Here is a 17,433-nt window from a genome sequence, read left to right as displayed (position 1 = left end):
ACTGGAGTTTAGTTGCGGTTCCGTTAGGTTTGATTGATCGATTTTACGGTTGTACTATGATTTGCATCAATATACGTACCTATTATGGGCGTCACAGCCATATTACGCTTTAGTAAAATAAAGTGTTCTTTAGCTCTTATGTTTTATTCCAATTTGTATAGAATAACCTTGCCTATAACACCGTTTTCCCATGTATCCACCATCCCCTGTTCGCCACTAACAATATAGCTGACGTGTAGCCGAGTTTAATACAACACTTTTGTCTCTGACATCTGATTACTGTCCGATTATTAAAATAACAAATATAATTCTTACATTTTAAAATTATGAAATAAATATTTAAATAATGCGTTGGATTACAAAGTTTACATTATTTTTTTCAATAAAATATAAATGGTATAGATTTATAGCATAGACTAAATAACTTTTAAGAAAATAGACTACATAAAAATAGTTTAAAAGCTAACACCATGATATAAACTAAATATTCTCTGCGACGTCAATACGATGTTTTGTTTAAAATTTTACGTATTACAATATGTTGATGCTTAAATTCCTAAAAAAAAAAAAAGAAATACCGAAAGAATCAATGACGGCAGTTTCACATGCCGGTTACTCAACCGGAAAGCAAAGATTGTTTTACGACATAATTTGGAGTTTATTTCGGGACGAATTATGATCGCTTCATGTAGCCTCGACCCCAAAACTGCTTAATGCGCGACTTCGACCTCCCCAACCTTTAACCTAATTCCTCGTCCACCCCCGCAGATGGGTACTTGCATCGATGCTTTTATAAGATAACAACACTCCCACGCCATAGTCTCGACCCGACAATATTCCATTGAAATATAATTATAGTGATCACAACTTTCATTTGTTGTGCCTTGTTCATTGTTTACAGTATGACGATTGACGATGGTTACACGAGGCAGATGCGGGCTTTGAATAGAATCTATTAACGCACCCTTATATAAAATAAATTATATTTGAAAAGATCGTTAAGGGAGAATCCCTTAGAACTAACATTTGTCATTATAATAATAAAGTCATAAATGTCTTATTGTGCCTGTCTCGAGTTCTTTCACTTCCCACGCTTTTGGCACTCAATTGGCGGTCATTTTATTTGTCGGATATTCCGAAATAACACAAATAAACCGCTCCCAATGACCGATTTCGAGGAAATAGGTGACATCTCTCAGTGCATCTTTTTTGTTTCGTAAAATTAGCTTTTCTTTGAAAACTTTGTTTTTGTTTTTCATAAATATTGTTTAAAGTATATTGAAACGCGAAATTCAAACTAACATTTAGAAAATATTGCTTTGTAAATTAAAACACTTGAGAATGAATCGGAGTAATTTCGTAAAATGATCTCAAGTTTTCTTTTTTTTACGACTACCTTCATGCAATGATAAAAACAAAACATGACGACACTATGGTTGCGGCAGCGGCGATATTTGCAGCGGTTGGTGTTTGTGCGGCGAGTGGTTGTGTTGGTATTTTTGCTTGCGCGATCAACTTTCATTTAGCGCTGGCTGTCTCTATGCGGATGCTGGCCTCACGGTGTGCTGCTATTAAGCCCAAACGCTCGTGCACCGACCGCCATGTAGATGCTATCGTGCTCTTTGGAAAGTAACCGACAACGGTTTACTTCGGTGTTAAATCGCTCTCTCAATTTCGTTTCCGCGAACACATTTTGTATTTAAGTTGTCTTCAATTCAATAGTTTGGATCTTGCAGTAACTTTGAGGCAGACGGATAGCAATCATTACCCGTAACTAATCACTTAAGATCAGGTCATAGTGACCAGGATGAACTATTTTCTATTAGTAATCAAATTTATTTTTGTATACTCATTTTAATTGTTATTATTGATTTATATCATCAGCCATTTTCAATCCAGAAAGGTCAACTAGACTCAACAATACGTTTTTGTACACGACCTAGTTTTGACTAACCCAGATATGCAGTCTGAAAATAAACCTTGGCAAATGATGTAAGGGATAACAATGCTTTTATCATTGCCGCCGCGTGTACATCGTTTACATTTAGGAGAATCCATCCCTGAAACACATGGTAACAAGTAATTTAACGGTATCGAGTGAAGTGAGCACAGCACGTCTCGACAGCGGCGCGGTCGGCGACGGTGAATGGTCACCTTTCTCCGACACACAGTCTAGACAACTCAGTTTCGACCCGTGAATGAATTTAACATTGGAATGCGGAACGACAAATTTTTATCATGATTCATTGCCCTCTCGATGCGCCCGAGCGGTGAAATTGTTAAGATTTATTACTCGTATCGTTTGTCGATAGTTTAAAGATCTTTTACTGCAAACTGCTTAATTTTATGATAACTTTAAGATGTGATACGTTTATTTTAATTAACTGTTAATGTTTCTATTAATTATTATAATTAAGAACTTATTTCACGCTTTGTAGTTTTATATTAGAAGGCTATCTCATTTAATTGAAGTTTAGTTGTTGTTGTTAACTAAGCACTAAAGTTTATTTATTTTTCCCGTTACTCGATATTTAAAAAATATTTCTTGCTTTCATTCCATTTTAGAGTTTTCGCACCGAAGTTTCAAGACTTAACTCGGGTTGTCAATTAAAATAAAACTATTTTCATTTTAAAATAATTTCTCACTATCTTAACCAATAACGTCCACTGATATTTGACGGCATGTCATCTTTATTATACACCTACGTAGTGTTAAGTAGTTCGTAAAATCGGTTCATTGGTTCTTTCCAACTGTTCATTACGCACGACTAACGAAGTTCAATAACAATTCGTCGTTTGGTCGCGAACAATGCGTGGGCCACGTGGGCATGGTGGGCATTGTGTCCTGTGTGGGCATTCAGGTACACTATGCTAATGCTAAGATTTCTCCGGCGGTCCGTCGACGGACTGAAGCCATTGTATCTGTTCTCGAGGTTTCATTGCGCGCCGGCGACCATTTGCATTTTAATTGCTTGAAATCTCGCTTACATATTACGTGCTTTCTGTCAGTTTCACGGGGATACTTTTTAGTGGAATGCGGACGAGTGATTGTATCGGTTTTGATTGTATGCAATATAAAAAATGTTACTTCCGCTCTGCTATAAAACTTCAAGTAATGATATGAAAATAGTAATTTTTAGATATAATGATCCGAGTTTATGTTTTATTATGTGAGAACGTTGACGCCAAATAATCGCTTTTATAGATACTAAAAATTATCACAACGTCTAAGTCGTAATTACTCGTGTGATTTTATATAAAATCAGTCGCTTACTGCCATTGGTATTGCGCAACAATAGTTCATTGAAGCGATTATTGTGTTTTATTGTGATTTTAATATGGTTCGTAATTTCCGCTTGTCACGAAGGAAAATAAACACAAGGCAGTAAGCATTATTGTCGGCCGCTCCACTGGCGAGGTGTAACGAGGCAGCCCTAAAGTGCCCCTCGGTGTCGATGACCGGCTGCTAAGGTTTTTGCGCTGTGGCTGTGCTTTATATTTTAATAATTGAATGTATTGAAAGCATTGATTAACGGTTGTGGCGCTAACGCAACGCCTTAAAAGATACAATTTTGGGATTTTGAACAAGAAAATATAAATACTACTATCCCACAACATGGAAAATAGCAAAATGTTACGCAAAGTGAAGGGCTACGTTGAGTAAATATTTTTCAAAAACACCTCAATGTGCAAATGAAGTACCATTTGTTTCCAGGTTACAAACTTGAAGATGTTATTCTGTCGCACTCCCTATATATATTTTGAGTTGTAGTTGTACTAACTACAACTCAAAATATACCAGTTTGTATTTCATGATAACAAAAATACATCGCTTAACCTCATCGGCTAAAGGATGAGGCATACGAATGTTTCAAACAAAACTTGTATACCGCCGACGAATGTTTTCGTTTCGATCTCACCACGACGCCAGCTAGTATTTTTGCGACCTTCACACCTCGGGTGTTCGTTGCCCTTTGTGTTTCGAAATTCGGTTCGAGTTACGTGTCGGCTTGGACAATAACCGTCGCCTAATGGACATCAGAAAACGGCCGTCGTCTCGGTTCGCCTGCCTTGATAATGGAAGAATTGCGTAAACTTTAATACCTAATTGCAACTCTTAGCGTTAGTCAATCCCTCGTTAAAACTGATTGGGTGAGAGCTGAACGCTTAGAACACAAGTATTGCACTCCCTCGATTTCAATACTAGCGCTGCGGGCGGGTACGTCTGAAGTGAAGCGGGAATAATAGATATGAACTCAATTGATATATCTAACAAAACAAAGTTGGTTACACGTTCCAAACTCGGTTTAAACTTATCTCCGCTCTGTACACGCTCCGCTTCACTTCCTTATGTAACAGGGAAGTGATAAGTTATTTAGATACTTTGAACAAATAAACCTTTTAGTGATAACACAAATTCGATTTGTTTTTATAATTTAATTTATAAATAACACCTTGATAATTATGTTTCCAAGCTTAGATTATACAATCACATATAATTTGATTGATATTCAATTGGTTACATTTTAGACAATAGAATTTTAAATCATGTTCTTTTGTATTAAAAAAAATCACGTGCGAGTCCATTTTAGTACGTAAGTAGACTATATTATAAACAAATGAATAAAAAAGATAAATGATTTTTATTTCACTCTTCAAATTATACATTTCACGAACGCAGTGGCTCCTGCACTATATTACCCTGTGCTGTAGGAGCCAATCCTTTTCTTCATTTGCGCAAGCAAAGCAATATATAAGTGTCTAAACAAAAAAAATATCGATAATTATAAAACTCTCCTCTCCTCTTATAAGCTTTATCTATAAAACCGATCTGTGTTCAAATTATTATGTTTATAAGAAAAGTATTGTATAGTTGGCTTTACCTGACTACAACAAAGACATTAATTTTTTTCTTGTTATTTTCCGCCTTGAATATATTTTTATTGAAGTACACGATTCGAGGACATGTTAAAGGTAAAAAGCCTTGGTGGTATACCCAGCGGGCCCCGACGTCGTTGACCGGCGGTTTTTGCTCGGCCACAACCACTCGCCTCCGCAAACTAGAGCAAAACACAACACCACGCTATATTACCATTTGTTTTATTATCTTTTGTGAGAGATATGTCTTATTAATGTACTTTAAAAAGTCATTAATAATTTTTTAACTAATATTATTATGACAAGCATTGTAAACAGTAACTCAAAAAAAGGATATGTAGTTTACCCCTAAACAGTTGGTAACTTATCTGACAAAGGTTAAATGTCCTTAAATTGTGACAAATATTGTCAGACATATGATTCAGATGTACCTTAGATTCCAAAGATTTAATATTTTTGGTATTGGAACAATGAGACATTATTTCATAGTATTTTGCGTCAGTTGTGATAAGATTAACTGCAATGTCACATTAATGTCATAGCAAATTTAGTTAGCGCGATGCTTATCTCTTAGGACATTTCGTACTACATTCGCATTCGTCATCTCTTGAGAAAAACTTTGGTAACACTAAACGATTAATAAATCACATACTACGCGATAATAACAAACATCTGAATATTGGAAAATCCTTTTTACTATTTGCTTTTAGCATTTACAACCATCTAAGACTTTGTATGCGATTATTAGAGAGAGTAAACATGCTGTTTAAGCTTCGCTAAATAGGTAGAATGCGCCAAACGCTAAACGGTGTCGTAATTTCACTTGACTGTGGAGTAGAAAGCTCCCCAAACATGTATGCATTTATAATCTGTATTTTATTATTTATAGGTTAAACTAACTTTATCACCGGCAATTGAAGTAAGACGTTGTCTTGATCAATGATGAGACAGAAATTCGCATGTCATCGACAGTCGGACGCGATAACGGCGCGGTGTTTTCGCGCGCGCTCGCCGAGGCCCCCGCGCGGGCCTCGGGTGAACGGCCAGACAGGCGGGCGGCCGGCCGTTAAACCTGCCTGGGACCCGTCCTGCGGCCTCGCCTCGCCTCGTGCCTTGCGCCTTGCCTCGACTCGCGAAACGCCTCGCGAGTTATGACTGCGCCTCGATTAATGTCTCCACGCCGCCGGTGCATGTGGTTTTTTTATCACACCCAGTAAGACCATTGAAGTGGGTATATAGATAATAGGGTATGTAGGTGGCATAGTGTTTATGAAACATAATATACATTTATCTTTATAGAACTTACCGTTGTAGTCACATTGTTAATGCTTAGTTTACTCTATTCTATTCTGATAGTGAAGTATTTTTTTTAATATATAGTAACAATTTAAAACTTAATTTTCTGACAAAATTATTACGTTTGTTACTAAGTTATAGGTACATGTAAAGATTTAAACGCGTACTTTAAATGGTTTTGGTAAAACCAGCGGTCACAAAACAGGATAGTTTAAAGTAATTTTAAATATAAATGTTATAACTGGCTGTATAATTTTGTTGTAATCCACGAAATAGTTTTTTCTTTTATCAGCACATTTACAAAACTATTTCCATTGATGATGTGCTCAGGTACTACTGTTTAAATTATACATGATAGCCTAATTAGCATAACAATCTTAACAGACGTAGTAACTAGGCAATTAATTACGTGACGCTGAAATGTGTTGCTATGTAATTCATGCAGTATGCCTACGTCATGCGGACTCAACGCGTCCTCTATATGTTTTATCACATTGGAATATAGAGTTTTCTTACTACTGATAGTACTTATTGCGCGGTAGATACCTATTGGCGTTGCTACTATTTAGTGTGCTTAGATAGCCTAAAGAGAATGGTATGCTCCGTTTATTTTTTTTGTTTCGTAATGAAAACATTATATCGGCGTGGGGGGTGGCCACTGTCACTGTCCACGTTCTACCAGGTAGGTAATTACTGTGGGAGGTACTGATTGTTTTTCCCAAGATAGTAGGAATTTGTGTACGGCTAACGAGGCTCCTTTGCACCCAAATCAAATTAAAGAAAAGCTCTCTAAACAAAGATCCAAGATTGCAATTGTTTTTTTTAATTGCACACAGATTTTTTTGTCTAGTACGAATTGTTTCACAGTAAAATATTTTCTTCTCTTTGTTTATATTTTATGTGTCTGCTTTGGCATAGACGTCCATGTTTTGTAAAAGCCGATCGTAATGCGTTTATGTCTAATTAAATTTTTATATTAATAAGTAAATTACAATTTAATGTTTTAGTTAAAATGATGACTATAAATAAAAATTAAAATGTTTTGACATGCCATCATGATTTGCCAAAATGCCATGATAAGCAAATGGCGACTCGTGTGTACATATCTACATATGTGATTGAAGCATTAACTCTTGTATTTTATCCATACACCGTTCTTATTCCATCAAATAATTCCTTTAATTTCTGGACTACATTAACAAAATTTCAATGATTGTATTCTAACGAAGAAATATTTAATTCGATATGAAACAAGAATATGACAAAAACGGTTTCAATATTTCTTTTTTATAACATAAAGTCGTACAATATCAACAAATAGGAATGAAAGTTGACGATATCAGTCAACTGTATATATTCATCGTTCGGCCGTCGTGTTCGCTGTTGACTGATTTATTTCTCCCGACGCTCCGACGAAAACAAAATTTGTCCGGAGATGCCGCGCCGCCCGGTCTGGCCCAAGCGATGCAAATGAGACCTCCGGACGGTCTTCTCGTGTTTATGCGGCGCTTCTGACGCTATGAAAATCCACTAGATGCATTATTCTTCCGCCTAAGTGCTTAATAGAATATCCGCTGAATAATTCACCAGTCGAAGACGGCTAATAAAAGCATGGCCGACAAGACGTCGTTCGATATGTAAAGAGATGAGATCCGTTCGTGAATAATATCCCGGTGAGATTGTTTAGGGCGCTAGTTCTCCCGGTGTGCAGTCGGGCCGCCTCGCCGGGGCACAGGTGGGCTCGGGCGGACGTCTGCGCCGGGTGCTCTTTCATTCTTTGTTTGCGCCAAGGATTTGCATACAATCGGAGAAATTGCGTAGCTGCCAGCGGCCGACGGAAAAAAAGAATTCGTGTAGTTTTATATGCACACGAATGTTTCCAAGTGCGGGCCCTTACCTCGTCTTTTTCTTCTAACGTATCGCGCTTAAAAACTTTTCGATACTGTTTCCGTGTATAGGAGCAACTTATTTTGTCTGGAAAGTTTTTTTATATTCCTTAAATTTCGTGTTACATCTATGAAGTTCTTTTGCTTTAAGATCTACTTGTCGATATATTAATGATATTGTGGAAACAAAAGCGTGATAAAATTTATTAATAATTTTGATTACTACAGAGGAAATCAGAAAGACATTAAAGGTCATTTTTTTTAACAACCGAACATTTATTATTTTTTTGTCGCCGCATACTTTGATCTTAATACAGTATTAAAGACCATGTACTGAAGATGCGGTTGCATAATTTTAATACAATGGAACGATTTGAAAACATTGCATCGAATTGTTGTCGTAATGGGTGTACAGTTGAACTGTACCGTCGCCGATGCCACACTCGACGTCACGTATATCGACATAATAGAATACGGAAAACACTACCAATTAAACACAAATCGTGATGTCAAAAACGTTTGTTGTGTATGTGTTTCTACGCTCGTGTAGTTTTTGAGCATGTTTTTAAGTCGTATACTTTGTACATATTTATTCAATTAAAATTTTAAATGAAACATACGATTTCAAATTTTAAAACTATATCCAACGTTCTATTTCTATTAATTTGCGCAATTTTTGTTTAAATATATACTCTAGTTTTAAATAAACGTACATGTCTATAAATAGCTTGTTTATTAAATCAATTGCTGACAAGGAAGTAGGAAACGGTTGCGTCGATAGGCGCGCGAATCATCGATAAAATCGCGACGGCTATCGTGGAGCAAACCTGCATGTTTGTCATCTGAATCACGTGGCCTTCCGCTCGGTTATTACTGACAGCGATCAGCGGCGGCGCGCGTTAGTTGAGGCGGGCTTGCCGCGCCGGCACACGCCGATGCTGCGTTTTAACGTTCGCGCCGACACACAAAAACATCGACACGTGCACAAACACTGTTGCACAATACGCGCTCGCGAAAACCGAATCGTCTACGTTATGCTTTCGCGTTGCTCCAACATATATCGCAACATGTTGGCGATGAAAACTGCCGTCTACCTATAAACAGACATCAAAAAAATGATCCGAGATCCCTACGCGCGCCACTGGCGAACGATAACAGTGCTCTAAGTATTACAGTTGTGTTTCAAGTGATCATTATTATTGTGTTATGTTCAGTAAAAATTGTGGCAAAAGATGATATCGATCACAGGAGACAAAGGCCACCAAAGTAAGTAGTCCGAGAGAGCTACGGTCCGTGTCGCCGCAGCTTTGTACACGAGTATTCTTCTACCTGCGATATGTCAAGGATGCCGACTTAATGGATTCTTCGAAGTGTCGGCCGACGAACTGCGCAGTTATTACACGTTAACCGTACTCGCTTGAACTTCCAGCTAGGGCCTCCACGTGACCTTGTAATAGATCCGATACAGGGATGTCATAAAGTCACACACGCGCACTATTATTTGTTTACTATTTCGCGCTATGCCGATGATGTAAACAAATGTCGACAGGAAATTTGTCGCAAACATAACGCGTCTGGGTAATAAACTTATATATCTATTACTTGTAGGTTTGAAATATGCAGTTATTGTTAAGAAGCGTACTTACGCCAGTCAGGTCATTGTAATAGCTTAGTTTTATTATATGACTAAGTTTTTAAATATTCGTATTAATATTATTTAGAGTATTTCCCTAATGAAAACGAATAGGCAGATATTCTGTTATTGTTTATGTAGCTTTAAATTAATTCATACTGAAAACTGCAATTGCGGTTCGTATAGGACGAAGCCGACTATGTTGCACCTCCCACGCCAATCTACCGGCGGCTAGTCGCATTCCACGCATACCTACCACAGGTTGTCGGCCGGCACCGTGGCCGGTTCCGACCCGCTTGCAGCGGTGACGTAGCTACTCGTCTCCGCGCGTTCGTCGGCCTGCGTAATGCCATCCACGCGAGCCCTTCCTCCCCCCTCCGACCACCGTACGCTGCCGGATGGAACGGGACAATCGAACACTATCGCACGGTCCCACTTAAACTGGTCGTCGCTACTGCGCAGTTTAAATGCAAACTAGTTATAGTGTACCATTGGGGAACCGAGATCGCGTGCGCTTTCGCCGCGTGCCACCTTTCTACGCCGAATTTGACATACGGCCCCAAAATAATCCGTGAGGTGAAAGACATGTTTCACCTCTTTGGCATTGAAATCCAATAAGCCGAGTATTGATCCGCGGGAGTAACTACGCCGTAAACAACACTACATTAAATTTTATTCCGTTCGAAATTACTCGTTGCGCTGTATAAATATCACATGTTCGACTACAGAACATTACACTTTTTTTGAGACGTTAGGCATCCGACAAACTGAAGAGTTGCAAATTGCCGAAAGTTCCGTAGTTTTTATTCGTGTTGTCGCTTTGAAACGAAGAAGATCTCGCAGACTACGTCTCGCCGCTTTGTACGGAACAGTATAGACCTTAATGCTAATTCTTTGATGCGGCCTGATTTTCAATCGTGTATACGTCATTCATCACTCCGCCGGTTACGTGTGATGTTATGAGAACGCGCCGAACGACATTGATTTATTTTGATACACAGCACTCGTTTGATAAATATCTGACAAAAGGCCTATCAGCTGATAAGTAATAATAACATTGTTTATCAAACGCCCTTTGTAATACAGTTTTAACGTTCGGGATAAATTCCTATTACATAATGTTATTACTATCTATACGTACTTATGCGTTATTATCACATTACTGTAAGAAATGTAAACAAGAGGTACGCAATACTTTAATTGCTAATACGGTATAGTTGCATTATGAAAAGTTTTTATTTGGCCAATTATAAATTACTTCTCTTATTTAGTAATTAACATATAAATTAATTGTTATTAACTAGGTTTAATTAAGGTGATAATGAGTGGACATTTAATGCAACGTAGGAGATTGTATGATCATTCCGAGTGGCAACTGGCGACTGAATAATATCGTGTCCACACACGTAACGTATAGCGTTTCCCACTCAACTACGCAGTTGTTTACACGTGTACGTATGCATGATGTAGCTTGCAGCACAAAGCAATGTGACAAGTCTTAACAACACAAACGTTATACTTTCTTACTCTATTCGATGACAAGAAAATAGCGCTCTTTTGATGAGATTAATCATAGCAATATTATAACTGAAATATATATTCTATTACCGTAATTATGATCATATCAATAAGAAACCATAGAAAACAAAATCTAAGTCACAATGCATGATATCAGAAGTATTACAAAAAATCTGACCAACCAAATTAATATTTATTTTGGTTTCTTTTAGATAATGTTTCCTCCTTATTGAATAAAAGTATTTTAGTTCTTGTGACATTATTTTTTCAAAGTCATAGTATTACGTATAGAAAAAATAATTTTATCCAATTAATGAAAGTCGCAATTAAACTTTGTTTTAAAATGGAAACTTACTAGACATTCAACAAACTTTTTGCTGAGAGAACTCGCCTTGAAATAAACGAGAGCCTCGAACGGTGGTGTTTTATTATGAAATGTCACGTTGTGTCAGACGGTACATAAATAAGACTGAATTAACTCGTCTGCGACCTCTGGAGCGATAAAGTTTGCTGTCACACCTTGGGTTACGTACTGTAAAGTGAAGTTTACTAAGTGATTATATCAAACATCATCAAATAACAATCGTATACTTATCTTTAACCCCAATGGCACTGCTACACTTTACAATGCACTTTATTGGGTAACAACTTTTATGTATATTGAATGAAAACGATTTTTTATAGTGGCGCATGCTAACAAGGTTGAATTTATTAGACTCTTTCGTAACATTATGAAGTTAATAAGCGACATTGAGGCCAACGTTTTTAAAGTAAAATCGACACAGAGTGAAACTGGAAATTTATTGTTTGAAGTTTTCGAAGTGTACCTAAAGTACAGGATTATGTTCAGTGACATGTTTTAGCGTACGTCACCTCGAATGTGAAGTTCTTAACAAGTTTGATTGGTACGCCCGAACACCCCTGTTGTGATCACAGCCAACCAAATTTGGGAGGCCTGTGAGCAGAACGTGTGTCTAATGACAACATTTTTCAAATTATGGTAGCATCACGAAAGGTTAATGACCTATTGAAAACTTGTTTAAATGATTTTTTCCAAATCATGTTTTCCATTTAATTCGTGTTACTTTAAAACTATTATATAAGTTTGTGTTTTATAGTGAGTTTCTTCAATTTTAACAATACTTAGATAATGTGTCATTCGCCGGTTTAAAAACAAATTTGAACATAGTACCGAAATTATTAATTAATTGATACGATTCTTATGAAATAATTAGTCATTCACTTTCTGAAAATACCAGTCATATTTAAATGAATCATTTTGTACACGACAAAATATTTGGTATCTGCGGCATGTGGGCGTCGGACAGGTGGATAAGCCAGAACCTAGCTGTTATTGTTGACACGATTGACTAACCTTTTAATCACCTTAACAGTGGGCACTGTCGAAACATTCACATTTGATAAATTCACTTAATATTACTAGTTAGCTGATTAAGATTTTCTCACCCTTAATTTGGAAAGACTCGGAGACCATAGGTATCTGTGTCCTCATATTTGAGCTGAAATTAGTGTATTTTTTAATTTTGACTGTCTAATAATGATTATTTAATTATTGCAGTGGGCGTTGTGGGCGGCGGCATGCCGGAGGGCGCGGGCGGCGAGCGGCGGCATGTGCCGCTGTACGGGCGGCTGGTGGCCGAGGACCAACTGCCCTCGATGAGCGCGCCGTCCGACATTCAGGTGAGCGCTAGAGCGCGCAACACCCGAGCTTTCTGCCGCTACCGTTACCCCCCACAGGTAAATGACGCACGAGGCGGTTAGCGCGCCGCTTGCAGTACCGGACCGTGCCCAGATACACTCCTAACTTGATAAAACAAGTTCACAGTATATGTAGAAATTGCACGTTATATATCGTTATTTTTTTGTACACACGGTCCTGTACAGTACGCGGACGACATGATAGGTAAAAAGAAAATTTAGCTCAAATACTGAATACATAATAGCCAAAACAACGACTCTATTGGTTGTCGTACACACAATGTAATACTTGAACAACCCTTGAAAACAGTCTACAACTTGCAAGTGAATTAAATTGAATCGCAAACCGCGACTGTATGAGGGACGTCTGAGGACAATAACCTGCGCAGAAACTCGCTTTGAAAATGTTGACTAATTGAGACCCAAGTAGAGACGAGGTATGGCTCAAATTTTTCCAAGATTATTTAATTAAACACGTTTTGTATAACAATGTTTTCTTTTTTTAATAAAAAAAAGTAACACGGTTTCCATTAAAATTTCGTTTTCCTTGATAACGAAGTCTTGTCACATTATTGAGAAAGAAAATTTCTCTATCATAGCCCAGATTGTTTCGACCCTTGTAATGTAGACATTAGGACAAAACGTTTAGTCGTCCATCATGAACACTACAAATGAGTGGACTACTCGTCGGCGCCTTTGTTCGCGTCCCATTATAACGCGGCTAACGTGAAGAAAAATGAGAATTGACTTGCCGAAAATATCACATAGTAACATAGATTTATATGACTGTAATAAGCTTAACTAGATCAATGCTTACAATAAAATTTAATCAGTAGTAAATAGTCTCAGTTTGAGATTTACTATACTAAAAAGACAGTCGCCATTTTTGCAATGAAATCTCAGAATTAAAATTTTGAGAAATACTTATAATTTATGTTTATTGTAGTTACAGATATATGTCGATCAACGATGATTATTATGTGTGAAAAGATACAAAATTTATTATAGTATTCAATAGGTGTGTATTTAAAACCGTCTCGTGTGTTAAAATAGCTTGTAACGCCTACTCCATGTCTTTTGATTAATGTCAGTATTGTTGTACTGAGTTTGGCAATCTTTTTTTCTCGTTCTGCTTTCACACATTTTGTAGATTGTTCTATTTCGTATCTATGCTATGTTTTCTGTTAAATATATGCCTATATTTTGTAGATCGCTTATAGCTGCAAACTAGCATTTTATCGATGTATCATTTTTCAATATCACAAAGCACACGTTTTCTATTTTCATCACATTTCACCTTTGCATTTCATTTTGTTTTGCTTGCGTAGGTTTTTCTTAGGTAAATTTAACGCCTAATGTGTTTTGTTTTGTTTAGGCGATGCAAGCGAGGATACCACATCACTTTCGAGACCCTTCGACAGCACCGTTAAGGAAACTCAGCGTGGATCTTATCAAGACATACAAACACATTAATGAGGTAAGTTATTTATCAAATTATATAAACTGTATATACTCGTATGTATACAAACACGGAAGCTACTACACAGCCTTGTATATGTTTATATATTTAAGCTTGCACGTGATGACAAAATTGTATGATAAAATAGTGTCCTTACAAACTACAAGTTTATAAATGAAGGATACGGTAGAATGGTTATGAATTTCCGATCAGTATCGTCTAGTTATCTCTATCGATTATTCTTTATCCATTCATCTCGTTAATCTTCGTTGGTTTGTTTATATTTACTATTCAAGCATAGAGTAAAGCGTGATCATTTACTATGTATGGCATCCGGAGATTAAGTTTGCCCATCTGGTATATGAGTACTATGTTTATCTTGTCAACTGTAATTTAATCAGTTGATAACGATTTATAAATAACTAAAGGTGAAAAATATTAAGGTACGACCTTTAGGAACGCGCCGTGGGTTTTCTGACACGATTCTAGGAGGTGGGCGGTGTGGGAGTGAAATTTATAGCAGCGTAAATAAGAAAAACTCAATGAACCAGTAAACTGTTCAATGAAATAGTGACCGGGTTATTGCGGCAACGAATTATAATTTTTACACGCTGTAATCGTGTTAACTTTGGAAGTAGGTGGCTGTGTTTATATGAAACTTTGTTCGTAAATAGACATTTGATTTATGCTACCAATTATTTATATAATTCTTACACTCGGTTTGCACTTTTATTTCACAGTTTATAAACTGAATGAAATGATTTCAGTCAGACCTTTAAATTTTTTGTCAGAATTCTTTCTTTGAAAATTAACTTACTACTGCGCGTAGGTTACGAAGTTTCTATATTACACACTATTTTCATCGGGATATTAGAACATACTTGTATTACAATAGAGTTTTGGTTATTGCATACTATCTTGTAGTATTTTATTGTAATTCGTTTCCCATAACATTTAAATTATCCTAGTTTATCCTGTTTACAATACTTGCGCGTGTAGCTTCCGTGACCTTTAGTCGATGTGGGCGTAATGTACAGTGCAACTAGAGTTGCGTAGGCGGTGTTCCTGCGTCACATAAGCCACGAGTAATTACGCCACGTTTATAGGATTTTATAGGGATTATAATAATCATTTGTATATTTTGATACGGTCACTAACGATATAAATATAATTTAAAATGAAACGGCAAAAACGTTATGATTCTCTCGCTAAAGTTTAAATTATAATTAAGATTGTCTTGAAAAAAAGGTGTTACTCCAACTGGTTTGTTAATAATTGTTGTTATTCGTTTAATTATTTAACGGTTATCCATATAAGTTATTTGTTATGTTCGTGTCGTCAAAGTTAATCTTGCAACCCAATAACTGGCAATGTGCCATTCGACAGTCATCAGGGATAAATCATTGGCTTATGTGAGTTATAGTTTCTAGGAATATGGGAATTCACGTAGTAAATATCTTAAATTATTGCAATGAAGTTGCTTTTAACAGAAGTAGAAAAAGTTCTGTCATTTCACTCCTATACTATTAGTGTACAAATTCGAATGTGTTTATAGATTTAGTAGTGGCCATAATTAATAACCTTTAAAATTCTTCACACTTTGTTTATTTCTAAAGTGAATTGTACTGTTATTAGGTTCGTAAAACCTAGCCTAGTTTAGGGTCTTAATTTTTTATCAATGTTTCAAAAATATCTTCACTTTAGATGTATAAAAATAAAATCTTTCCAAACGTGATGCTATACAAGAACAAAAGTAGTGGTAATTAATGTTGACGCCTAGGGGACACGTGGTCTCCCCCCTCCGAAAGCTCTACGTTTGTATTTGAACGGTTTAATTATAGATTATATTCTATTTGCGTACGGGGCTGGTCGTTGCTCTATATGTCTATATGGTGCTCTGTTTACATGGCGTCCTGCCAGTCTGTGCCTTGTTTCATATTCTGTGTAACTTTTAAATGTCATTAGTTTTCGAACTCTAAAGTGTAATCAACCTGCTAAGGTTTTTTTTTCAAATTTCAACCAACTTCAAAAAGAAGCAGGTTCGGAATTCAATTGCTGTTTTTTTATGTGTGTACACCGATTGCGGTGAGTTTTATTTCGTAATAACTTCATCGGAAACTTGATAAATAGCTGTTTATTTAAGTTAGCTCGTTTACTTTAATAAACCTTGCAATATCAACAAAGTCAAACATGAAATTCTGCGAATTATTGACTATTACAAAAACTTTATAATAAAGTATGACGATGTAATAAATAATATTATTTTTCATTCCGACTGTGCTTTTAAATAATTTTCCTTAGAAACAATGTAATCAGTTGTATTTTTATATGAGTATTGTAAAATAATACAAACAACAGAAACTTTGATTAAACACCAATTGTGACCTTGTTGGTGCTATTAATAATAAAAAATGGTCACATGTTTAAATTATGAAAATTATGTGTAACAAATTAAGTCTGTGAAAACTATTTAAAATAATTAGTGTAATAGCTATGCAGGTAATTTGGAGCATGTATTATTTAGCTGTTCTGCTGACCGCGTGAACGGTATCAAATGACCTCAATTGCATCACGTGCTCGACATTCCACTGACGGTAAATAGGTTTCAACCGAAATGCATACATTGCACCAATGCATTATAAACAAGTTGTGTTGAAAAAAATACAAAATATATTTTCAACATACATACGTTATACCTAAGCATAGCTAAGATAAAGGAAATTAAAATTAGCTAATCTTAAGTTTATGATCTTAATCTTAATGTATGTAATTCCTTACCATTTATCTACGCAAGGTGAAAAATATATAAATAAGGGGTTTCGATATAATAGGTAATTTAAATATGTGTAACAATCGTACATGTTATAATTGGCATGTACATTTCTCTCAAATCTCAAGGAGGTTTTTGTCTGAAATCCTTATGTGACGATTGTAATAGCTAGCATAAAGTTGTATAAAAAGTAAAGGTGGACCTGACTTGACTTGTGATCATAGGAAATACTTTTGGTAATTCAATATGTTTTTGCTGAACGAAGTGCGCAGGC

At 36.3% G+C, this 17,433-nt stretch overlaps 1 protein-coding gene across 4 annotated transcripts in view; it reads left to right on the top strand.

Annotated features, from left to right (window-relative positions):
* LOC106101559 (dual specificity tyrosine-phosphorylation-regulated kinase 1A) overlaps nucleotides 1–17,433 on the top strand; it is a 95,212-nt gene that overhangs the window by 4,074 nt on the left and 73,705 nt on the right. For 2 of the 4 annotated variants that reach the window (XM_013280811.1, XM_013280810.1), the window contains exons 2-3: nucleotides 12,791–12,969; nucleotides 14,306–14,407. In XM_013280811.1, coding sequence (XP_013136265.1) covers nucleotides 12,791–12,969; nucleotides 14,306–14,407 — 281 coding nt within the window. Of the gene's footprint in view, nucleotides 1–8,970; nucleotides 9,327–12,790; nucleotides 12,970–14,305; nucleotides 14,408–17,433 lie in introns of those variants that run through there. The other 2 variants (XM_013280812.1, XM_013280813.1) reach the window with 2 other exon arrangements.

The sequence above is a fragment of the Papilio polytes genome, unplaced genomic scaffold (genome assembly GCF_000836215.1).
Source record: "Papilio polytes unplaced genomic scaffold, Ppol_1.0 DF823980.1, whole genome shotgun sequence".
Taxonomy (NCBI): domain Eukaryota; kingdom Metazoa; phylum Arthropoda; class Insecta; order Lepidoptera; family Papilionidae; genus Papilio; species Papilio polytes.
Note: the sequence above shows the minus strand (reverse complement) of the source record. Positions and strands in the feature narration are given on the sequence as shown.